The 25,212-nt window shown below is 35.1% G+C and overlaps 1 protein-coding gene across 4 annotated transcripts; it reads left to right on the top strand.

Annotated features, from left to right (window-relative positions):
* Nucleotides 1-1,618: 1,618 nt before the first annotated feature.
* LOC116171712 (stathmin) lies at nucleotides 1,619-23,904 on the top strand. 4 transcript variants are annotated; one of them, XM_031488690.1, is made up of 9 exons: nucleotides 1,619-1,772; nucleotides 9,592-9,656; nucleotides 22,276-22,451; nucleotides 22,501-22,686; nucleotides 22,737-22,883; nucleotides 22,960-23,100; nucleotides 23,159-23,299; nucleotides 23,380-23,532; nucleotides 23,613-23,904. In XM_031488690.1, exons 2-9 carry the CDS (start codon nucleotides 9,608-9,610, stop codon nucleotides 23,688-23,690), a joined length of 1,071 nt encoding a protein of 356 aa, XP_031344550.1. In that variant the 5' UTR covers nucleotides 1,619-1,772; nucleotides 9,592-9,607; the 3' UTR covers nucleotides 23,691-23,904. The 4 variants fall into 4 exon arrangements, with proteins under 4 accessions (XP_031344550.1, XP_031344552.1, XP_031344551.1 ...); XM_031488689.1 differs by lacking the exons at nucleotides 1,619-1,772; nucleotides 9,592-9,656 and adding exons at nucleotides 12,211-12,492; nucleotides 13,120-13,197; XM_031488691.1 differs by lacking the exons at nucleotides 1,619-1,772; nucleotides 9,592-9,656; nucleotides 22,960-23,100; nucleotides 23,159-23,299 and adding exons at nucleotides 12,172-12,492; nucleotides 13,120-13,197.
* Nucleotides 23,905-25,212: the final 1,308 nt, after the last annotated feature.

Below are 25,212 nucleotides of genomic sequence, written 5' to 3' on the forward strand. Positions count from 1 at the left end.
CTCGCCCTAGAGACGTAGAAGAAATTAACCGAATACAACGAAATATCCAAGGATCCTCAGTATTACAATCACTTTTAACGACAATTTATTTTAATCTTACATAACACGTTTTATAGTTAACAAAAATGCATCAAATTCATGTCTTGGTCATTGAGATAATGCTCTTAATCTTGTTCCCAAGTTCCCAAGCATATCAGTGCAAGAATAACGATTTTGACATGTTTTGATCTGGTTGCCAAAAATAGATCAAATTCATGTTTTGGTCGTTGAGATAATGTTCTTGGTCTTTTTTCCAACGAGATTGGTGCATAAATAACGATTTTGACATGTTTTGATCAAAATCCACGTGGTCGCCAAAAATAGATCAAATTCATATTTTGGTCATTAAGATAATGCTCTTGGTCTTTTTCCCAACGATCTTGGTGCATAAATAATAATTTTGACATGTTTTAAGTAAAATCCACGTGGTCACAAAAAATGCATCAAATTCATACTTTGGGCATTGAGATAAAGCCCCTAGTCTTTTTCCCAACGATATCGGTGCATAAATAACGATTTTGACATATTTTGATCAAAATCGCATGTGACCTCAGAAAAATAATTTAACATCTTTGAATAACACACATGCGGTTATCAAATGTGCCCGTGATGTATTCTTTCAGCATCAAGATAATGCGTTTGAAAACTTTTAAAACTCCAAATTCATGTGTAAAAAATAAATTTGTGTACATTTTGCTCTAAAACTTTTAACCTATACTACAAAGAGCTATATTGAATTGTTACACATCTAAGAGTCATAGACAATAATCTAGCGAAAGTTCGAACTCGATACATGACCTAGAGAATGAAATATGATGATTTTTATTATATTGAGCGCGCAGTTTTTCCTTTTCCGGATTCACTCAAGTCCTATAACTTTTGTTCCTGTTGATCAATTATAGTGCCCGTCCTTAATGTAAAGTACCCGCCGTACACCAAATTTCAACCCAATCGGCCACTTTTAAAAAGAGTTAGAGCGCACACGGATGGACGGACGGACGACAATACAAAACTATAAAAGATCTGAGGATCAAGCGATATTTTGAAACAAGGGATGAAAATTGTAAAGCGTTTGAACAGAAGAAGTAAGGGAAGTTTCCAAATAAAACATGCATGACTCTCGGGAAAATTTGAAATTGCACAACAAAGTCAATGACTTGACTGTTGACTAAGACGTGATCAAGCTAAAACAATTAGGTACTTAACATTTCTCCACTTTAGATACTTAAACACAGGAAGGGTTCTTGAAATAAATTCCAGCAACCCCCTCGAATCCAAAAACAAAAATACCTAATAGAACAGTAGAGTAATGAGTTAGTTTCCTCGACAATCATTTCTTCGTCTTTCTAATTTCAATGTTCTAAAAATAACGAAATGAAAAAATTAATTTGCATGAATCACCGAAGTCTATAAGTGGAGACAAAGAACGGTTGGGTTAAATAATATTTCTGGATTACCTGTCCCAACCGATCGGCGAAATTTAAATTTGGTTCGCGTTTTGTCCCACTCGACTGGTTCATTTGAAATTTTGAATCTGGAGACCAATAGGAGGGTCGCTATCCCTGCCCGGTGAGACGAAGAGCCGTTGCGTTCCTATGCAATCGTATAAAAAGAAGCTGCACTGCATCTTTGAGCTCAACTGTCTGTTATTGTGCCTTTTTGAATGTGATATTGCATTCTGTTGTGGTGGTTTGTTTGTGTAACGTGCAGTACTTTGAAAATCTGTTTTTGTTGTAAGTATATTGCCTTGAAATTTTTAAATAACGAACCCTAATTTGCGGACGAGAAGAGATTCTAATCTAGCACGTGCTGCGTGCACGTTATTGTTTTGTTTACAATTTCTCTTGACTAGACTGCATTGTTTTTATTGTGTTGCTGTTGCTGCTTTACCATGATGACCGCTCTTAGTCGTTGCTCTTAATTGTAAAAAATAAACGCCCTCGAAAACGGCTTAAAACGCTATCAAAAGTTAATTATTATTTTCACATAAAATTTCCGTTTCCGCTTGAACTAGACTAGTTTTTACAACTTGTTTTTGTTGACGGCGGTAACGTAAACGTTTTTTTTTAATTCAAAACGGTCAACGGTCAATATGGAGGTCACCCATTTCAACTTGTGCTGTTTGTCAATTTAGGCTACGATAGAGTGGGAATCCCTGTGTACATAGGGGGCTGTTAACTTATAGGTACAATATGGCGTGTTCATGTCTAAATTTTGATAGGTACGAGGCTGAACCGAGAAACGGAGAAAGGGCTTATGTGGAGAATCTTAAAACTGATAATCATATGCGGGGGGAGGGGGGGATCTAAAAACTCACAAAGCAACACCATCGCACCTCTTACAAGATGGTTTGAAAGGGGGTCTCTTTAAAAAACGAGGGTATGGTGGTCTTATTTACAAGTTTGAAATGTACGTGGGCGTGCATTCGTAAAAGTTTAATACATACAAGAAATGTCACGATCTGCAATTCCATAACTATAATTACCACGTATAATCATTATTAATTATTAAAATATATAGGTATCATAAATCTATGAATAAACAATTAAACATGTATACAGGGTCATTCTTGACGAGCGTCAGTTAGAAAGATATGGAAAACCTTTGAAAATGAAGATAAACTGATAAGTTCTTTAAGGGTTTTGGCACATGATGAATTGAGCTAAAATATTTTCAAAATGGCGTCACTTCCGGAAATACCGGAAGTAGCGATCAACTTTGTTATTTTAAATAGGGACCCCCTATTTTTTCTACATTTTCGGATTCTACGTCGAATTTGGAGTACAACGATACCCCATAGTTGATCCTTTGCTCCAAGGGCTTCGCCGATATTCAAGTTTTTGTGTCAAAAATTGAATTGAATTTGCAAAAATTGTTTTCAATGCTTTATTAAGGAAAGATCGAATTTTCTTATGGTATGCGTAAGAGTGTAAAAAAGTGAGACTGCGTCACTTTTTCAGAGCTCTCAACTTTTAAACTTTTAAATATCCGTAACTCCATTTTTTCAAATGGCACCCCCCATTTTGTTCTTCACCCTTGTTTTCCTTTTTCCCAGACCTTTAATTTGATACAAAATGTCCAAAGCTGCTTCAAACGGTTTCCGAGATATTCCATGTTTTAGTTACTTCTTGTGGCAAATTGATAAAAAAATTAAGTCGCTTGATGTTATTCTTTTGTTTTTATTATGATAATGTTTAAACGTCAAATTTTTCGCTGTTTGAACTTATACTTCTGGTCAATAATGGCTCGGTTGGGTTACACTAATGAAGATTTTGTGAATTTAATATTAATAGATGGTGATTGTAATCGAATAGCTGCCAGGACTTGTCGTCTTTTTTCCGAAAGATACCCTGACAAGGCGCAACCCACATAGGCTACAATTCGCAGTTTACTACAAAATTTGAGGAATAACGGTACCGTTCTACTCCAAATTCGACGTAGAATCCGAAAAATTAAAAAAATAGGAGGTCCCTATTTAGAATAACAAAGTTGATGGCTACTTCCGGTATTTGCGGAAGTGGCGCCATTCTTTGTGCACTCGTGTCTGATATGTCAATTTCTCTTTGGATATCATTAAGCGATGCAGTTGGATTTGCAGCAAAATACACCAGTACAGTTATTTCCTGTTCTTCTACCACAGGCTTCCTTTTTTTGTATTTTTGTTTGAAAGATACTGTTATTCGTGAAATGTTGTAGTAATTTGCGAATTGCGAATAAAAACAAAAGAATAACATCCAGCGACTTAATTTTTTTATCAATTTTCCACAAGAAGCAACTAAAACATGGAATATCTCGGAAACCGTTTGAAGCAGCTTTTGACATTTTGCATCAAATTAAAGGTCTGGGAAAAAGGAAAACAAGGGTGAAGAACAAAATGGGGGGTGCCATTTGAAAAAATAGAATTACGGATATTTAAAAGTTTAAAAGTTGAGAGCTTTGAAAAAGTTACGTAGTCTCACTTTTTTAGACTGTTACGCATACTATAAGAAAATTCGATCTTTCCTTAATAAAGCATTGAAAACTGTTTTGCAATATCTCTCACCGTTTTCGAATAATAAATTTTTAAAATTACCCCTGCAAATTCAATTTTTGACATAAAAACTTGAAATATCGACGAAGCCCTTGGAGCAAAGGGTTCAACTATGGTATCGTTGTATTCCAAATTCGACGTAGAATCCGAAAATGTAGAAAAAATAGGGGGTCCCTATTTAAAATAACAAAGTTGATGGCTACTTCCGGTATTTCCGGAAGTGGCGCCATTTTGAAAATATTTTAGTTCAATTCATCATGTGCCAAAACCCTTAAAGGACTTATCAGTTTAGCTTAATTTTCAAAGGTTTTCCATATCTTTCTAACTGACGCTCGTCAAGAATGACCCTGTATATTAGAATTCGATTCTAACCGAAACCTTAAAGTACTTTTAAATAGTGCGCTACTTGACTATAGCGACAAGCTCATTCCTTGACTGCAAGGACATCTGAATTCTGAAATGAAGTTTAGGACATTATACATATTGCATTGGGGTAAAAAATGATCTCCCAATTTTTTGCCGGAAATACACTAGGAAATACACCTTTTGAAGCACCAGGAATCCGAATCAAACAAAATCTGTCTGTCTGTCTGTCCGTCCGCCTGTACTCTCATTTCTGGCTAAACGGTTGAACCGATTGGAACCAAGTTGTTGAAGAGTTGAAAAGCTTTTGGGCAGAATCGCACAGCAAATTTTTTTCGTATTTTTTCGGTGGGTGTAATTTATAAATCTCACTTTATTTCTTGCTCTGAGGTATAAATGTTGCTGAATACCTAATAATTATTTTCAGTTTTTATTATTGCTAAACTTTAAAAATTTGTACTAAGGGTTTAAATCCGAAAGATGAATCGATGTTTTTTTTTATTATTTGAAACCAGATCGGCATTTATTTGCTATACATGGTTGGGTTATAGTAATGTAATTGGCACTAATCATAGCTATGCTTAAGAGATTTACAATATTCATCACTTCACTTCACAGTAGTAAGTCTTGTGGTAATCGCCGTTTTAGTCTATAGTAGTATGGATGTGTGTCTTACCTAGGTGATACGTTTTAGCACTTGGGCACAAATTGATGGAGGAATAAAACTTGTCACACAGTTTATTTATGTAGTCGCTAATGAGTGGTCGGTTGAGTTCATGGTGAATTTGAGTGTTCCTGATAAACCAGTTGGCTTTGACAGCTATACGCAGCACTTTATTTTGGAATACTTGTAATTTATTGAGTTGGGTTTTATTAGCAGCTGCCCAAACTGGACAAGCATAGGTTAGTATAGGGCGTAAATAGTTATTTATGCATCAAGGGCATTAAGGCGATATTTATGCCGAGGGCGACAGAGCCCGAGGGCCTCCGGCCCGAGGGATTGTAAGTCACCCGAGGGTTAAATATTGAGTAATGCCTGAGGTGCATACAACATTTTATTTTTCATCGTTCCAAAGAATGCATTTCCAATATGCAAATGTCATGATTATTGTTTTCCCAACATTAAAGTGCTTCATACGATTATACGAATCAAGTTGCATCTTTTTTATTACATAATATAACTCCGTCAGTCAATTTGACAGGCCATTTGAGGGCATAATGAGATGACAATCCATTATGCCCTCTCATTATGCCCTTGGGCGTAATAGACTGCTTCATATATCACATATGACAGATATAATTGACATAATGGGCAAATGAAAAATAAATGGATTTATATACATATAAGAAGGGCGCATTCGATTTGCAGTGACGATTTTTTGCTGATGATAGGTTATAATATTCCAAGTCTTGCATACGCTTCGTTCAATTTTTTGTTGATATGATAGCCCCACTTCAGCCTTTGATCTAGGTAAACTCCTAGGTATTTTATTGCGCTGTCGTGCGGGTTGTACTCTATGACCTGGTTATGTACGGTTAGATTTATTGGTTTTATGCACCGTCGTAGTGTAAATATTTTCGCCACTGTTTTGTTGGCATTTACATTAATGGACCACTTATCGAAATACGCCGTTATTTCATCAATTCCATGTTGTAGGATGGTTATGGCTCGTTTTATATCTTCTTCCTGGGCTATCAGTGCTGTGTCGTCTGCAAACATTGCAAGTTTTGTTCCTATGGGTTGGTGAATGTCGTGCAGGAATATGTTAAATAGGACTGGGCCGAGAATTGATCCTTGTGGGACACCTGCATTAATATTTCTCCATGTTGAGAGTGTTGCGTTTATTCTGACGGAAAACTGGCGATTAGATAGGAATGATACTATGGTTTTGAACAGATATGTTGGTAGTTTTATTGCGGACAGTTTAACGATAAGGCCATTTATCCAGACTCGGTCGAAAGCTTGTGCAATGTCGAAAAACGCTATTGGTGTGTATTTCTTAGTTTCAAATCCCTCTTCAATTACTTGCGTGATGTGTAGCAGTTGGTGAGTTGTCGAGTAGTGTCTTCTAAATCCAAATTGGAACATAGGTATTGTATGATTGGTTGTTATGTATTCCGTAATTCGTGTGTGAACGATTTTCTCGAGGAGTTTTGATAATGTTGGAAGCAGGCTAATAGGCCTATAGCTAGTGGGGAGGTTTTTGTCTTTATTGGGTTTCTTGAATACCAGGACGTGTGCTTTTTTCCACGATTCAGGAAAGTATCCAAGTCTAAAGCATGAATTAAAAATATTTGTTAAGTAGACCAGGCTTTTATTAGTTAGGTTTTTTAAAATGATGTTACTAATTTGGTCATGTCCAGGGGCTTTTCTGTTTGAGAGATTATAATTGGTTATGTTTTGCAATTCACGAGGTGAAGTTGGGTGGATTTGGTAATGAAAGATACCTATCATCGAAATAAATTGGTTTGTACAAACTATAACGTTCCCGTGCGACTCTTTTTCGGGATCAGTGAGCGACGGGGCCTGAGAGGGGAGGGCGGGAGAATTAATTTTATCTCTCATTGTATTCTAATTAAAGGTCTCAACGAAAGGAACCGTTTTCTACCAACTACTCCCCTTCTTTCTGTCCTCTTATCAAAGTACGGGGCGATGGGGGGGGGTGGGGGAGTGGAACTAGTTTTATCCTTCATGGTACTCTAATGAAAGGTCTCAACGAAAGGAATTAATTTCTACCAACCATAGCCCTCCTCCTCGACCTCTTATACGGGTATATCCTTCATACCTCAAGAACGGATTGTCGGAAGAGGGTACTCACAAAGGGCGATTGAGACGTCTGCCAGAAATATATCCATTGGTGATGTAAAAACAAAAGCTATTTCGGTTTAAAAAAATGCACTTATCTGCACAAGAGTTGGGCACTATTTATACTTGTTTTAAAATTCCCCTAACAATTTTGCGAGAATCAGTAGTTTTAAGTAGCAGGCGGTTACACGAACATCTTGACAAAGTTTGTCTTCAATCTCGTCGCCAATTTAATCGCCGAAAATAAATAATGGCTAATTAATTTAATTACAAACCAAACTCCATCGGCGGGAGTGCTAACGTCAACATAAAACTAAAAGAAAAGACGAGAGAAAAGAATGAAAAGCGATATGTGCGGTTTGAGGACTGTTCAATTGCGGTTAGTCAGTGGAGTATGACTCATGGTTTATACCAAAGAGTACTCTTTGTTTATACTTTGTATAAAGAGCTCTTTGTAATTAGCTTATACTGTACTCGTTTCATAATTATGCGCTCTTTTAAAATGTAAACAAACACGTTATTTTAGCTTTATTAGTCTACTAATCAAATTCTCTCTCCCGAAATTTACTGCAAAACTAAAACACGATAGGAAAATAAACAATTTGTTTCGGCGATACTGTGACCACTTTGATCTATGCTAAAGGGATATTTTACCATGCGTGGGGTATGTGCACAACTTTGTTCAATACGTGTCATATTGGTACTGGGTTAGGGTTGCCAGATGGTATCCAAAAGGAGGACATGTCCTCCTTTTCCATGCTTTGCCCTCCCGTCCTCCCTTACCTACTCTAAGTCCTCCTTTTTTGCTAAACGTCGGGCCGGACTGCACTACTGGAGTGACGCGAAAAAGGGAACAGGGCGGGTGAGCGCGTGAGTCACCGCTCCGCAGATTGACGATGTTAAGCTACACGATCAATTTTGTAACTTGATTTCATTTCTTAAATCAAAATCAAATGAAGATGAAGCATATTATGATTTGAAGTTGCACGAGCAGTGGACAATCTACTTCAAAAGTGTTAAAAACATAGAATGTTTCTCAGAACTGCTCAAGATCTGCGAGTTTTATTTTTGTGTAAGCGCACATAATGCAAATGTGGAACGAGTTTTTTCCCTAATTAATACTCAGTGGAGCAAAGAGAAGAATAGACTAAGTGTGCAATCAGTTAAATCTTTAATTCTTACTCAATACAACTTCAAAAACATGACATGTGAAGATTTTTACAATTATTTGTTAAAAAACCAAGAACTTCTTTCCAAAATTGGCAGCTCAGCTAAATATGATTAAAATAAAGTAAAATATTCTAAAAAATTCGTTTAATTTCTGAATGTCCTCCTTTTTTACAGAAAATCCTCCTTTTTAGACTCATATGCCCTCCTTTATCAAATTATTATCTGGCAACCCTATACTGGGTAGAATTATTTTGTCGTGTTCAGGAACCATGATCCTTTTACCAGAATTTCAGATCAGTAGCACACTTCTCAGTAAAAATTAACCGTTATAGGGATAAAAGATTTGTGTATGTTACGGATAAAGTTACTAGTTTATAGACTAGCTATATAGTGTAAACTATATTCAAATGTATGAGTAATTTGATGGGAAACCATAATTTCGAAACAGACTTGGACACCAAAAATGCATCAAGTATGTATATCCTTCAATTTTGTTCCCTGCGACCTTGATACTCGTATGTTTTGATCAAAATACCTGTGGTCTTAAAAAGTTCATCAAATTCAAGCCATTGGTGTTGTTTCCAACAACTATCATGCATAAATAATCATTTTGAAATATCTTCATCAAAATAGACGTGGTCTCCAGAAAAACCAACCCCAAATTGTGTCAATAACAATTTTTGGCACATTTCTCTCCAAAACTTTTGGTAGACCACAGAGAGGAGCCTGTATTAATTGTTACACATCTAGGGAATAATTTGGCGAAAGTTCGAATTAGACACATGACTTAGGGAATGAAATGTATCAATTTGTATTTCAGCAATTAATGTTTTCCGTTCGCCATTCACTTAAACTTCCTGTTGACCTAAGCACCTAAAAATCAATACCATCCTGTCCTAATGTCTTAAGTCGGACATTTCCTTGTCTTAAGAGTCGGACGGGCGGACAGCAATACAAAACTAAAATTAATCTCATGATTCTTAATCTACTTACAATTTTTGGTTTCCACTAACTTGTAGTTAATAAATACGCAGCTACCTATGTTGAAAATTAATCGGATTGGCACTTCTTTTGAGTTGAGGGGGAGGGGCTCAGCTTTACCTAAATTTAAAGTTATTTTGCTTCTTGCTATCGATAGGAATTAGCTCGGGAATTAGGTATTTTAATTCATTTTTATTTTCAGATTCCGTTTTTCCGAGATGGCTGATATTATCACTGAATCATCAACTGTTACCACCGTCAGTGAAAGTAAGTACCTACTCGCCACACGGTATACGAAGAAATTTGTGCCATATTCATATTTGATGTGTTTTTTTTTTACTTTCATTAATTGTTGCATGTACTTCATTTGTGGTATCTTTTACAATTGGTATGTGCGTTTCTCAAAGTATAAAATGTGGAATGGTGGCAGTAGTAGTTGAAATAAAGTGCAAAGTGCTCGTCTATTGTAAAAATGCTGTTAAAAAGTTTAGTTGATTGGCCATGGCTGATCATTTCTTTAGTGCTCGATTGCTTTTTTTTCGCCGCCATGATGAGTCATGGGCAACTACCAATATAATTAAAAAAGTGTTTTGAAATTCAGTTGTTGATTTTAGCCTTTAAACACCCTGTATCTATTTATAATCAAGATATCAACACAGTTCTCTAAAACTTTTTCTCGTTTCGCTATATATTTGGTTGCGATGTTTCGCGTTTAAATTAATTGCTAATACGAACGCGTTTGGGTCTAAGGTGGAAAAACATTCCGTTGAGCTATATTTGTTGGGCGGATACTTATTAATCAAAGATGTGCATTCATTTTTTAAATAATAAGTACAACAAATTTACGAACAAAACGGCTACCTACCGGTAAAAAGGTTAATGGCAATTAATTCATTTGTATTGCCTAAGACGTTCCACTATCCAATTTTTTAAATTGCTTCTGGCTTCCAAAGGAGAAATGAATTTTTGTTTAAAATAGGAGGGCCGTTTTTTGGGGATTTTGCATAAGAATTTGAATTTGAAGTCTTTATTTTCCTGAAGAGGTTGACTTTCACAGAGTTATTCCGTAAGCAAATTTAGGTTCTGTTGTAGAAAAAAAAATTACGAATCCGTGCGTACTAAAGCTTTTAATTTTTTGAACTTTAAAACCCAGAAATTGGATAACTAAAAACTGGCGCTTTTAAGAAAATCAGTGGTGCCATGGTAGTTTGACATCAAACAATCTTAGCTTTATTTCTAAAATAATTAGGGAAGCCAATAATAAACTTAGCACACACCGGAAGTTTAAAATATGCGATATATTTGCTTCGAAGAATCTTTGGTTAAAATTAAAAAAAAAATACAAATAAGGAAATTGACATTGCGCAATACGCACATCTGATTTTTCCAATATGCGATATGCTTGTTTTTACTAGAGGAATGTTTGATTAAAATTTCAAAAAAATATCTACAAATAAGAAAGTTGACATTGCACACGTCTGATTTTTACAATATACGATATGCTTGCCTTTACTAGAAGCATCTGTGGTTAAAATTTCACAAAATATCTTCAGAAAAAAAAAGAAAAATGACATTGCGTACTTTAATGGTCAAGATTTCCCTTGGTTGAGGTATTTTATTATTTTATTTTATTTTGCCTTTATTTTTGAGTGGGCGGGGTTTCAGCCAAGGCTGCTCTACCAACCCAACCCACTATACATTTACAAATATCCATGCCCGAACCCGGATTCGAACCAGGAACCCTTAGCACCGCAGTCCAGCTTTAACTGAACTGCGCCGCACGGGTATTAGAGCTATATGCAGTATTTAAACAATGCTATAAGCTACCAAATGCAAAAAGAACGAACTACATATCTTGAAAAGTGTCGGAGTAGATAAGGCCTCGGACGGACGAAGTGGCCATAGCGCCTTCTAACTTGTACCTAAGTTAGAGGAGATAGAGATTTTGTGTTTGAAAAAAAAACTCCTTCGTCTAGTGTAAGTTTTGGGACCCTTGTAAACAAAATAGGCAAGAACGTTTTATTGTTATTTGGTCTTATTTTTCTAGTTTGGTTGTAGTCGGGATAGGAAAATTAATCAAAAGGCCCAAAAAATCTTATTATCCCAAGGTTACAAAAACCACAAGTGCAAGTCAACAATTTAAACAAAGGTCATCTTTCCAATCGAGTCGATTTTCACTTTTCGTAACATTTCTAATTTAGTCTAAAAATCCTCGGTCTATGTGTTCGAAAGACCGTTTGATTGCCCTCATTTTACGCACAGTCAATTTTCATCTGCTCATCACTAATAAGCATAAAATTAGACGAATTACACACCCCTTTGTTCAATTATTACCTTTGCGGACATTCATTTTATTCGAAAATGCGTGATGGTCTAAATCTAAAACAACAAAGGATCGAAGCTGTAAATCTCGCATTTCGAAAGGAAAGTATAGGTAACCCATCTTTGAACGTCCTTGACAGGTTGGTGGCCTGCGTAAGGTCAGGGTGTGTCTCTAACCCTTAGTCTATTTTTACATCTCTGCTTTACTTCACAAGGTTAGTATGTTGATAATATACACAAGCGGTAGTCAAGTTTTCCGGTTTGTTACCCTTCATTAACTCTTAATTAAATTGAAAGCCGTAACGGATCAATTTCGCTTTCTGTCAGCCCTCGAGGTATGCCCACCGAAAGGTGAAACTGCGGTTAAATATGTAGAGGTAGTGCTTCCGTTAATTATCTCGAGTTTCATTTAAGGGAAGTTTTAATTTGTTACTCAGCGTTCCCTAAGGATGTACATTGTGAATGCATATGGAGACCGTTGGCGTCTCGTCGTCGATGGTGGCGGCGGCGGCGTCGCCGTATTATCGATCGCGTGGTGCGCGACGCCGCAAAAGCTGACCGTCACCACACCTGCTACAGTGAGTGTTCGCGTTCTGCCGGTTCCATCGCAAGTACCTTTTTGGAACTCTCGCCGTTCCGCCGACAACATACCATATTTTCATCACTGCCATTTATTCCGTTTAGTGAAATTGAAAGAGATCAAAAATGATTATCGGACTGGTCAGAGAATCTGTAATGCAGTGCTTCTGCCATACCTGCAGAGCACCGCTACCACCTGCTGGTAAGTATTTCAAACTTCTCTAATGCAGCTCTATTAAAAAGATTGCCGTTTTGCTTCTTTAATGTATTTCTTTATCCCACTGCGTCAAATTAAATACGTGCTCAATTTTCACGATTTAAAATGCCGCATGATTTTCCAAATTTGTAGTGTATTGATTATGTCGTCTTGCCTAAAGTCTCATTAAAGACGATAGATTGAAGCATTTTCTAACCCCTTCACAAATTCGTTCTATTGGTCCCCCTTTTATTAGTACGATTCCAACCCCAAAGCATAAGACGCGTGGAAACCATCCTAGACTGTCAATAATCAATGACCGTCTGAGCCGTAGACGCCAATATTGCTACTGTGAAAGTCCTTCCCGGATTAACGAAACGGGATACACGTAGGTAGGTACACGTTAGTTCCATACGGAATTTCCTCGTCAATATGAGGTGACTCATCGGCGTCTTTGTTGCCGGGGTTGGAAAATTGAATTGAGGATCGGGTGCGGATTTCCACCGGTTGGGGAGGGGATAGATGCGTTAATTCATGTGAATTTTCGAAATAGATTATTACTTTGGGATTTTACGTAAAGAAGCAAAGCAACCAAACTTCGTTCGATCCAAAAGTTTCTAAATGTTTTTTCAGTACATAGAAGACAGGCCTCTATTGGAAAAGTTAAAACGAAACCGCGGACACATCAGCCAAAGAAAGTCAAGTTTGTGTGTAAGTATCTTTATTCGTCATTTCGGACCTTTCATTTACATAAGTTTTATTTTTGTTTGGTGCTTTTTAGCTTGTATACTAGTAATAAAGACAGCAATAAATTTTGTGTTTATTTCGCTTTATTGTTTACTTTTGTTAATTTTTGTCGTATCCTACCAAGGTCTTAACCTTGCCCTTCGATCATCTACCATTTTCTCACTTCTTTGTATCCATTTGAAGAAAGATGGTATTTACTTTCGATGAATAACTCGCTGTGGATAGGCGCGAGTCGAATGGCAAGTTTTCTCACGCAAATTGCTCTCTGATACCACTACTAACTGTCGAGTGACAATTTCACTCAGGCTCGAAATTTCAAAATCGATCTGAATTTGTGAGAAAACTTCGCCTGAGATCTCGTAGATATACGTTTCGACTAGCAAGTTTTACTGTCACAAGTTGCTTCCGCGATAATCGTCGCAAGTTGACTTGTGCTGCCCCTGCTGTCAGACAGCAATTGCGTGAGAAAATTTGGCAGTCTATTCGCGCCTTTAGTCGTTTTGATTCATTTATTTCCTTATTTATCTTGCGAAAGATTGTTCAATGCATTAGGATAATTAGTGATGTGAGATTTACTATGGCACGAGTTTTTTTGTCACGTTTCTGACATGGTTGGTGTGAAAGAGTTTGTTTTCCATCCTGCTCTGTTTTTGTTTTGAGTAATGTTATTACTACTACCTATCGCAATTGAATTATTTGATTAATGTTTGATGACTACCCTGGATACATTTAGAATGGATGCATGTGGAACAGCATAGGATGCTGTTGCGATCAAATGTACCAAAATCAATGGCGGAGATGGGAAGTTTTTCCACTTAAAACTGTACACAAAAGGTTATTGTTATTATGATCCATTCCATAATCCCCATTTCTGCAAAAAAAAAGTAAACAATTGAACTTACAGTATGGGAACAAATAACTGCTTGTCTTGACCGCCGAGATAATGCCTATGGGTTATTTCCAAATATCTTTCTTGTCGCGTGGGTGGGGCGACCTTAAAATTTGAGATACCGGATGCCCCATTTTCGGCACTTTGATAGGGTGTCTCCGTAATTGTTAGTGCTATTAAAAAAAGTAATATCGTCATGTGCTCTTTTTGGGTCAAACTTAAAGATCGTTAAATCATAATTTGCAAATATTCAAAAAATTGTCAATTTCCGAATGACTGCATTTTCTTAGTTAAAAGAGATACAGAATAATGTACAAAAGGTTCTTTATAATTATTGTTGGATAACCCGCCGTTTTTAAATTAAGTATGTATACCTACGTAAAAATGTTACTAAAAAGATAGCACATTCATTGTATTCTTTTTTAAAATATATAAAATAGAACACACCAGGGATGACATTAAAAAAAGATTTAAATGATTCAAATAAATTCAAAAAAGATTTTAAAAGATTAAAAAAATTAAAACAGGGTTCAAATGACTCACAAATTTTTTGAAATGCTTAAAATCTTTTTTTGAATCAATAATGATTGTTTTTAATTTTTTTTGTGTTTTTGACAAGAGAATTTAATACGCTATCTTTTAAGATTAAAAATACAAGGTGTTCTATTTAAAAAATGGGCTCAGGTCTGATATTTTTTACCCGACCCCGTATGTACTTATTTTGGAATCGCCAGGTTATTCAACAATGATTATAAATAAACTTTTTTACTATGAAAATACATATGTTAATTTTGAAATTGACAATTTTTGGATTTCCCCCATTTCTTAAGCGGGCGAATATTTTAAAATTTTGATTTTATCATTTTAAGTTTGACCCAAAAAGAGCACACACGGGTGGACAGACAACACTACGACACTATAAAGGGTCTGACGATCCCTAATAAATTAAAAATACGACTGAAAGTTGCATGCTAATGCCACAGATATACGTAAAGAATGCTAATTTAAAAAAAATAAATTTCTCAACTCAAAATACAACAATTAGTAATTCAGTATGGTTTTAATTTTTCATTTTAAATTTTACTATTGACAATGCAATATGGCACATGCAATATCCAATATCAATGTGAAGTGGAAAATCAAAATTTTGTGGAAATGTGACGTTACGGAAAACTCAAGTGTAACTTGTAAGATGGAACAGAAGTGATAGGTACATTCAAAATTGAAACTGCAGAATCAAAATGTTAATAATAAGTTAGAAATGCAAAATTTTAAAATATGTAATGTATTTGTACATTTCGTTTTAAATAGATATAAGTTTGAGAGGAGGGGACGGGGGGTTAAAATTAAAAGTTGAGTATGTGAAATTCCTATTCCAAAATGTAAACAGTTCGAAAGTTACAAATTGAGATCTAAAAATGTGAAATTATTAGATACGCAAAATATCACATTGCAGGGTTTCAAATTTCCAAGATGCAAAATTTAAAAGCAAAGTTTAAACACTTTGGAATTTAAAATTGTAAGATGCGTGTTTGAAAATGCGATGATAAATTTTGTAATCAGTTTTGAAAGGTTTAAATGCCGAATACAAAATTCAAAGTAATGAAAACAAAGAATTCGGCTAGAATTGGGATTAATTCTTTTGTTTCATTTGGAATGTGAGATTCAGAAAAGAAAAATTTAATAAAAGCTGAAATGAAAGGTTAAAATTTCAAAATTAAGAATTCAAAATAAAATTGTGCTCATGCTAAGTAAATTTTCAATTTTAATTTCTCCATGATACAAGCACACCAACATTAACAAAACAAGAATAAATTGTCTACATATCATTACGGTTAAACGAAATTTAATCCGACTCGGCCAGAGCTTTCCAATAAATAATCGCATGAAATCTGCCAATGCTCTGTTCCCGAGATATTCGCATTTGAAGTTTTGATCCCACTCCAATCTCAAGTTCTTCTGTTGCAATCTATTGCAAAAAGCATCAAGATAATTACAAAAAGCGCATTTCCACATAAACCGTTTTTTTGCGAGAAAATTAGTTACCTCAGCCAAATTCGTTTTTGGTTAAAATATTTGAAAAATCAACCCACAGCTAATAAAGTTTGGTAGGCACATGCACAACTGATTTTTATGTATGCGCTAATTCGTATTATAAGCAGAATAAAAGTGTAACATTATGAAATGCGAAAGAAAGATTTTTTTGCCCCGCATCCAAATAATTGGGAAAAAGAGCCAACGTTTTTTGGGTTAGCATTCGCTTTTCCGCTTCTACCGGTGTTCTGGGCGCTTTTACAAACTAAAATTAATGGCTCTCTAATTCCAAAATGAAACCCAAAATTTAAAAAAGATCAAGTACCTATGACTTTCTAATTTGCATACTATGTATTTCTTAATCTCTATTTGAAATTTAAAAAGTAAAATAAAAAATTCAAATACTCAAAATGTAAAATTTAGCATAAAAATTTTGAAATTCAAAGTAAAAAATCTGGGAAGTTATAAAAATGTAAAAAAAAGGCGATTTGGGTGGGTTGAATAGAATAGGGAATCTAAAAAGCAAAATAAAAATTGCATAAATTTAAATTGGGTACCTACCTATTGAGAAATAGTTTTAATTTGTTTAAAATCTGCTTATGAACAAAAGTTTATTAATAAACATCTGCCCTTAATGCACTTATTATATTATTTATTATATAATACGTTTGATATTTCATATTGACAGACGTTTGCCAATCATGTTTTTAGCCATTTTTGGAACATTACATGATATAATATCCTACCAAGCGAATAGACACGAAAAACCCTATTATTTTCTCTCCAATATCATTTCCAAATTGATAGCACACGTTCATATTTGTTTGTTATGTTGTCAAAATTTGCAAAATTGCATAAAAATAGATTGGACTGCTCAACAGACGTATGATATACGTTTACACGCTAGTTTTAACATATGTTTAAAGAGAAAATTGCGGTAATAGACGTTTACTAATCATCGCACAAAGTTTGTCCATATTTCTCGATTTGGAAGGGGGCGGGCGGCGGGGGCTATAAGCGTTTTATGTTTTGACTGTTTTTTTGATGGCCTCCTTAAAATTGTTTGATTCATACTGACATATTACATGTTCGCTAGGCGCACCTACAGTCGAAGTTTAAAATGTATTTTACGACCAGGAAGTCCAGTCTGCTAAGCGTTAAAAATTTTCCCGCTTTAATTTTTAATAAACCTAATCGATCCAATGCAAGTCACAGCCATGTACTTCCCTTCACTGTGGAAAGTGTCCATAAAATTTCCGTTATTCCTACAATTTTAAGTGGGCTATAAATAATTTCTGTCGCGTGAGATGATCAATATTGATTTAAGGTGTTGCGCTGCAAGGCCAGTTGAGCAATGATACCTCCACATATTCCATTTTTTTTAATATTCTCCAAACTTTTTAAGATTTTTGTGGTTACAAAGTCACGATTTTTTTTCTGACTAATAGAATATTAACTCTTCGGAGAGAAACCTCCCCAAAGTTTAAGTGTGCACTTTCAAGAAATGCCCCTTAATTGTGTTTATTTTATTTAGGATTTTCTTCTGTTTTATGCCCCGGCTCAGTTTCAGCACGACATTTTTATGTTAGTCGATTAAAAATGGATTCAATATTGCGTGCCGTCCTTTAATAAAAGTTATGTTGCTCCCTGGGGCCGTAATTTTTTCTTTAGATTAAAAGTGTGCATAACTTTTTGTTTTCTCTAATGAATGTGAAATGGCGATTGCCACGATTCGGCTGCTGCGATCATGAGAGCACTTGCCAATTTTATAAAGGCCGTTTACGCACAAGGCCTTGTCGAACAAAACCCATTCAATAATTCATTCATGTAGTTACCTCTTATTGATCCCTGCCGCTTGACGCCATCCAGCCTGTCTAATCATATCGTGCCGAATGTTGTTATGACGCAAAGCCGCACAGCGGTACTACGTTTTGGCAACAAAAACAATCTTCTGTATATTTTACTCAGTCGTACAGTCCTTTTCTTCTCTTTTTTATTACTTCTTAAGTATGAAAAATGCGAACCCCGATTTCAAGGAGCACGGAGCTGTCTGCTTAATTAAGTCGAATGTCTTGGACATTCAATTAAGGGAAACCTTTTCTCATTAAATTGGTAATTGTCTGTTATTTGCTGCCACCATTATTACGGAAAATGAAAAGAAAACACCTACTATATGAAATTATTAATGGCAATTATATATCGCAGACAGCTAATTGAGATCTGCTGACACGTGGGAATTCCGAATTTCCGTACTCGGCGCCTAAAGGCGGCTCGTACCCGTACATGAAACTTCCGACTTGTCGTTGTCACTCACTTCTCGCCCTTGGTAAACAATATACCCTGCAATATACTATTCTTGACTGAAGATATGGTTTTTGATGTTTCGACTCCTAGCTTGAGCTAGGTCTAGGCGGCTATTGCGACATTCGATATGTCAAATTTCATCAAATATTTTAAATAATTTTTAGCAACTTTTGAAGAATCAATTTTTTTCCATCTCTGTGTATGTACGTACGTACCGTATGTACAGAGTTCATGGTTCACCATTGGGATCTCCGTAATGGTGAGAGATACAGTACAGGTTATGGGGCAAAGTTTCCCCTTTTGTCACTAAAAATAGCATTTAAAATTTTTGAAAAATTCTTGAAAATAACTGATACCACCGAAAAACTGAATATGTCAAATGTTGTTTTCGATTGCCCTAGGAACAGTCTGTTTATTTATTTATTTATTTATTTATATCAACATGGCTTTGATCCATTTACCAGTCGGATGTCACTATTTTTCTTTTTTTGTTCTCTATCTGGTTCCGTAAAAATCCAATATGTCGTTCATATTTCAATTCAATTTTAATATTTTTATAAAAATTCATAAAAAAACAACAAAGTTAGTAACATATAACTTCTACTATGTAGCGTGTTATGGAAATTCTGATTCTCTGAAAAATGTGGCCATCGAAGGTGCGAACGGGTACCGTCCATTTCCGCCCGTTTAAGCTAGGAAAATTTGACATTTTCAGTTTTTCGTATTTTTAAAGATTTTCTAAAAATTTCAAAAGCGTTGTTTTAATCACAACAAGGGGCAATTTTGTCCCCATTTAACCTACACTGTATATCTCACCGTTGCTGAGATCCCAATGGTCAGCCACGAATTTAAGTCACCCTGTAAGTACGTACTACGTTGCCAATTTTCCGGCTCGACGAATTTAGTTCATATCTTGGATATGTAGATTATAGGCACATGGAAACAAAAAATAACGAGCCGAATTAAAAAAAACAGTCCCACAACAGCATCGAACATTTCTTCAAAAGTTTTATTAAATTATTAGAAAGACTTTCTTTTTCTATGGACATGGACAACCTACAAACATTATGCTAGGTTTTGTTACAAACAAAAATGGAGAAAAAATCGTGAAATATTTTTTTCCCGCAAAACTGGTATTTTGATTTCGTTTAAATTGTGGCAGTGACCCTGTGCCACTTTTTTGTGTTTCTGAGATACAGGGTGAAACCGAAAAGTTTGACTTTTTGAGATGCTATCTTATTTTAAGAACTAGCTATATAAGATAAAATGTTGGACCATCGTTTCTGAAATTTGACTCAAAGTTGATATTTTTTTAAATGCAACACCCTGGATATTTTTACGTCAATTTTTTGAATTTGTTTCAGCTTAAAATGCTGTATTACAACATATATTATTATATTATATTACATATCATATTTTTCAAAATTTTGGAATGACGTGTCTACCGTCAGCCACTTTTATTGATTGGTATCAGCTGCTTTCATTACAAATGAACACAATAAACAAAACAAAATTTCCATGAATCCATTCCCTACTATTAAGATATACATATAGGGTGTTGCATTTTAAAAATGCCAACTTTGAGTCGAATTTCAGAAACGATGGTCAAAAATATTTGTTTGATTACGCCACTGGATTCTACGTAAAAATATTTAAAATAGGCGGTTTTTGCCTTTTTTCTATCTTACATATGGGTAGTAAGATACAATAACATCCCAAAAAGTCAAACTTTTCATTTTCACCCTGTATCTCAGAAACAAACGTAGCTAGATTTATTCTGCCTGTCGTATTACAAGTCTCAGAACACATGCAGTAATAAAAATGGGACCCTGTACTGTGTACATCGGTAACGAAGCGTTTGCGGACCTAGGCTTACATGAACTTTTAGTCATAAAATAAGTCAAAGAATTAGCCCGTTCCGTATGTACCGGGTGACCCAATAAGACTGTTCCACGGCCATATCTCCAAAACCGTTCTTCATATGACTCAGGGGTAAAAAAAATTATTGGGTAAATCGGTCATGAAGAATCGCTGGAAAATAGCATTTTTATTAACTAATAATTAATTAATTAATCTCATTTTCCCAACATTTGAGGTTAGGAACGAGATTTTGAAAACGGTTTTCACTGGCCTCTTTGGGTGTTGCTTGGCTACTGGTCAAAACTAGCCCCCTGGTGGAGAAGGATTCAACTAAATTAACTATATTTTGGTTGATACTTGTTGCCCAAAGAATGCTTAGTTTATTATGCGAAATTTAAAGAAAATTTTAAAATTTAAGATGGCAGTTACGCCCTCTGGTGGTCATTATTAGAATATTTTTCTGCGATTCTTCATAACCGATTTACCCAATAATTTTTTTTACTCCTAAGTCATACGCCGAACGGTTCCCGAGATATGGCCCAGGAACAGTCTTATTGGGTCACCCGGTACATAATATTTAGGAACACCCTGAATATTATTTTTACATTTCTGCTTTTCATCAGACTACTGCTGATGGTTGATGTAAGATGTCACACAAGCCCGTAGGGTCTGCTATGTTTAAGTTTCAATAATAAGATTAAATACTGGACAAAAACCACAACAGAACTAAAGTCTCATGAAAATTATGATCGTACGCATTTATTTCAAAACGCAAGGAAAATCGAAATCGATAGGAAAACATTTAAGTATAGAAGATATACTAAATTTCTGACGACAATCTCCGTACATGCTTATATCTATCTTCAACTCTTTATGAATAATAACTATTTAAATGAGTATTTGTTTCCGTGTTGGCTCCTGCATTATTTTTGAATTCTTAAAACACGTGAACGATCTAAGATAGACGTAATATGCTGTCCTGTTGGAGAGTTTTTTTGTTGGAAAATTAAGTCTGTACAATTTAAATTCTAAAAAATGTTTCGTATATACATATTTCAGTTTTCCCTGCGTTTTGAAATAAATGCGCGCTATCGTGATTTTCGTAGGTAAACTCCATAAGACTTCACTAGTGGATAGTTTGATAGACTAAGAGATGATGTTTCCTACCTCTCCTTAACAGTACAGCCACCATAAACAAGATTCACTTTGGTTAATGCTTACACTAATTCATTCTTACTCCCACTCGATCTAAGACACTCTGTATAAATATGATGGGTGGTGTGATTTTAAAATTCAAGGACTGATGGCCCTTTTGGAATTTGAAACCTTAAGAGTATGGAGTGCAGTGTTCTGTGTGTGTAAAGAGTTTGAAGAGGCGAGAGTTTGATTGTTTCAAGATTAAATTTTCTGACAAATTCCAGAAGGAATGATTGACTAGCTATAAAATATCGTATTTATGCCATTATGCGAAGCCGCAATTCTGCAATAGTTTGTGATATTTTAATTTTGTTCTATATTTTTTTATTAAAGCACATATTGGTATTGATATTTTTTTTATCGTAGTTTGTTATTCTGTATTTGAAGATAAAAAATATGTACTTACAAAAAATTAGTAGGTGGAATTTCCGGTTCAGCAGGAAGTAGTAAAATGAATAAATTCTTTGTTCAGTATACATACCTACCCATACCCATATACACATACCATATTTGAAAAGGATGGATTTGCAGATAACAGAGTTCTGGATTTTTTGCACACCCTGTAGCACTGGGCGATTACAGATTTGAATAAAATAATCGTTAAGAAGAAATTTTGTGATGTCATCCCCGAAGGCTTGCCAAATCCTCTTATGTCCATTTCCCCACTCTCGTGCAAGCGTTGAAATGAATTGGAACTACTTTTAGAAGAATTATTGTGGTCGACTTTACTTAATATACCAATTTTTATTCTTTCGCAGCAACTGAAGTTCGTTGCCAAGAGAAAACGAGGGGTGGATTGTGCTATGAAGTAATTCTCAGCGAACCGGAGGTAAAGGCGACTCCGCCCAAAAGACCCAACTCTCCGAACAACAACAAGAATGTTTCAATTCAAGATATCGAGGATAAACTTCGAGCTGCCGAAGAACGTCGACAGGTAAGCGGTAAACTTACTTACAATTAATGTTCTAATCCTGTGCTTTCAGCAACTGGAATTGAATAAAGTCGCAGCTCTCTCTGCTCAAATAATGAAAATTGAGGAGGCTTCTCGCAAGAAAGATGAACAAACTAATAATTTTATATCTGTAACGCGTGATGCTCTCGAACAAAAAATGGAAACTCACATCGGCAAGCGTGAGGCGTATATTCACGAACTGAAATCTAAGATGAAGGTAGACTGTTTCTTGTGAATAAAATTAGTAATAAAAAATGAAATTTATAGGATCATATTGATACCGTAGAGAAGACCAGATTGTCTTTGGAACAACAATGTGATGAAGTACGATCGGCTTTAGAAGAAAAAATGAACTCCGCCTCTCATCAACGCGATGAGAACATCAAGAAGATGCTGGAACGTCTGAAAGCCCATGTAAGTGAATTACCCTCTCACTGCTTTTCGCCGCTTTCGTGTATCTATGTGATTTGCATGCCATTGTGTGTATTAGGAGGAGCAAGTCCACCGTGTAAAAGCTAGTAACGCGGAGAAATTCCAACAACTCGAAACCACCATTCAGGAAAAATTAGATCAGGCGAAATTAAGACGCGAACAGCTCGAGCAGGAACAAAAAGACAAATTGCGCACGCATGTAGGTTTTGCACTTTTAGTTCTTTTTCTTTTTTATTATTTTCGCACACGCTTTTTAGAACACACGTGCCGTTGAAATAAAATCTTTCCAAGAAATTCGCAAAACCGAAGTTTCCACAAAAATGGAAACAAAATTAATGTCTGCCGAACAAAAAAGAGAAAAGGAAATTCAGCGTAAATTGGAAGTTGTTAAAAAAAATGTAGGTTTTTATTTATTTCTTTTTATTTTCTTCTCCTAAATGTGTCACAACAGTGTTCGTTACTTAATTTAAACCCTTAGAATGAACGCCAAGAGGAAATCAAGGAGAATATCGAAGTAACTGAAGAAGTTTTAAAGACTGAAAGAAGTAAACGTTTAGAGACCAAACTTACTGCCGCCGAACTAAATCGTGAAAAGGAAATTCAGCGTAAGCTCGAAGTAATTAAGAAAAACGTACGTATGCATGTCAACACTTTTCTCGTTTATATGATTTGCGTAGTTGAAAATGTGCAGTAATAGTCTAATTTTTTTAGGAACGGCGAGCTGAAATTGTGCGCCAGAACAAGGCCAACAATGTTAGTGAACCTCAAACCATTGCCTCGTCTGGTTAAGCATAAGCAAATATTTGTAGTTTCTTAAATACTTACTAGCTTTTATTTGTAAAGTTTGGCAAGTGCTGTCTTCTTAATAACTAATAATACATGAACAATATATATCAAACATTGCATTAAGCAGTATTGTTTGTAGACTGAGAGTTTTCATGTTTTTTTTACCATTAACGTTAATTTTGTTTTTTATTTTTTTCTTAATAAATAATCATTACTATTTCCGTTTACTTTTATTTTATTATTTATCATTGTTTTTGCTGTCGCTGATGTCCACCTTACAATTATAACAAAACAAGGTAACTATCAATACTGTAGTAAGTAATGCGTAAGGATTGCTGTTGATGTTTGTGTACGAAAATATGCATGATGTTTGGGTTAGGTGTCTGATGGCTCAATGCTTGGAAAAAGTTCATGCACTTATCATGTATAGGTAGGAATGTAAATGAATAATCACTAATTTTTTTATCAATTAGGAACAACATTTTAATGGCTGGTTTTTAAATGTTGAAATAAAGTGTTAAAATCAAAATAGTTTTAGTACGTATTTCAGTGGTTTTATAAAAGAAAACAACCGCCGCTGTACTGCCTTCATTGTATCTGAAATGGTCGCTAATTAAAAATACATAATGTGCTTTACGCAAAATATTCAATTTGAATTTTAATCAAAGACGATGAAATCTTGCAACAGATGAACTTGTCGATTTGCTTAGCAGCTTTGTTTAAAATTAATATTGAATAATGCTGGCTTCTGTGATGAGTTGTTTTATTACATAATGGAAATTTAATATGTACTTGAAATAAAAATATTTAGCTAAGATATATATCGTAGCATATTTATGTAAAGTAGCGTGAAATAAGCACCAATTATATTTCATATGCTTTAACATGTTTCAAGAAAGGTATTTAGAAATTTCAAATATGCTATTTAACTACTTGATGGTATTTTATACGTTTGACTGGAACAGCCTTTTGTGACATAAGTTGGATAAATATTTGTTGCTTTTATAAATAAAGAAATTACAAAATCCTTCTCTTCATCATATTTTAACGCAATCATTTCTGCATTGTCTAGGGTTTATTTTCTATAGTTTTGTAATGATTTTGGAGTGTTACATATAGGGAATCGCATGCGCATGCGTTGTAGGATCGTGGTATATAAGGAAGCAGATATGCATCTCATTTTGTCACTGCATTGACAAGTAATATATTATACCATACCATTATACTATGGATGGACTCAAAAAGACAGGAACCCCACTTTTGCACAATGATATTCTAATGCAAGATGAACAGGAAAAAGTGATTGCATTGGAAGGTATTGGCTGTTATGGAATCGATTAACGATTTCCAAGAATATTAATTAAGATAGAACCGGGTCAACTATAGTTAGCTACGTAAGCTCTCAAATGAGTTGAATTCCGAGAGGTAGCAAAAGAAAAATATGATGGTGAAGATTGTTACAGAACGGCCCGGCTGTATAAATAAAAAAATTGCTATGGATAGCACAGGTACCACCCACACACCT

The sequence above is a fragment of the Photinus pyralis genome, unplaced genomic scaffold (genome assembly GCF_008802855.1).
Source record: "Photinus pyralis isolate 1611_PpyrPB1 unplaced genomic scaffold, Ppyr1.3 Ppyr1.4_LG5, whole genome shotgun sequence".
Classification (NCBI taxonomy): Eukaryota; Metazoa; Arthropoda; class Insecta; order Coleoptera; family Lampyridae; genus Photinus; species Photinus pyralis.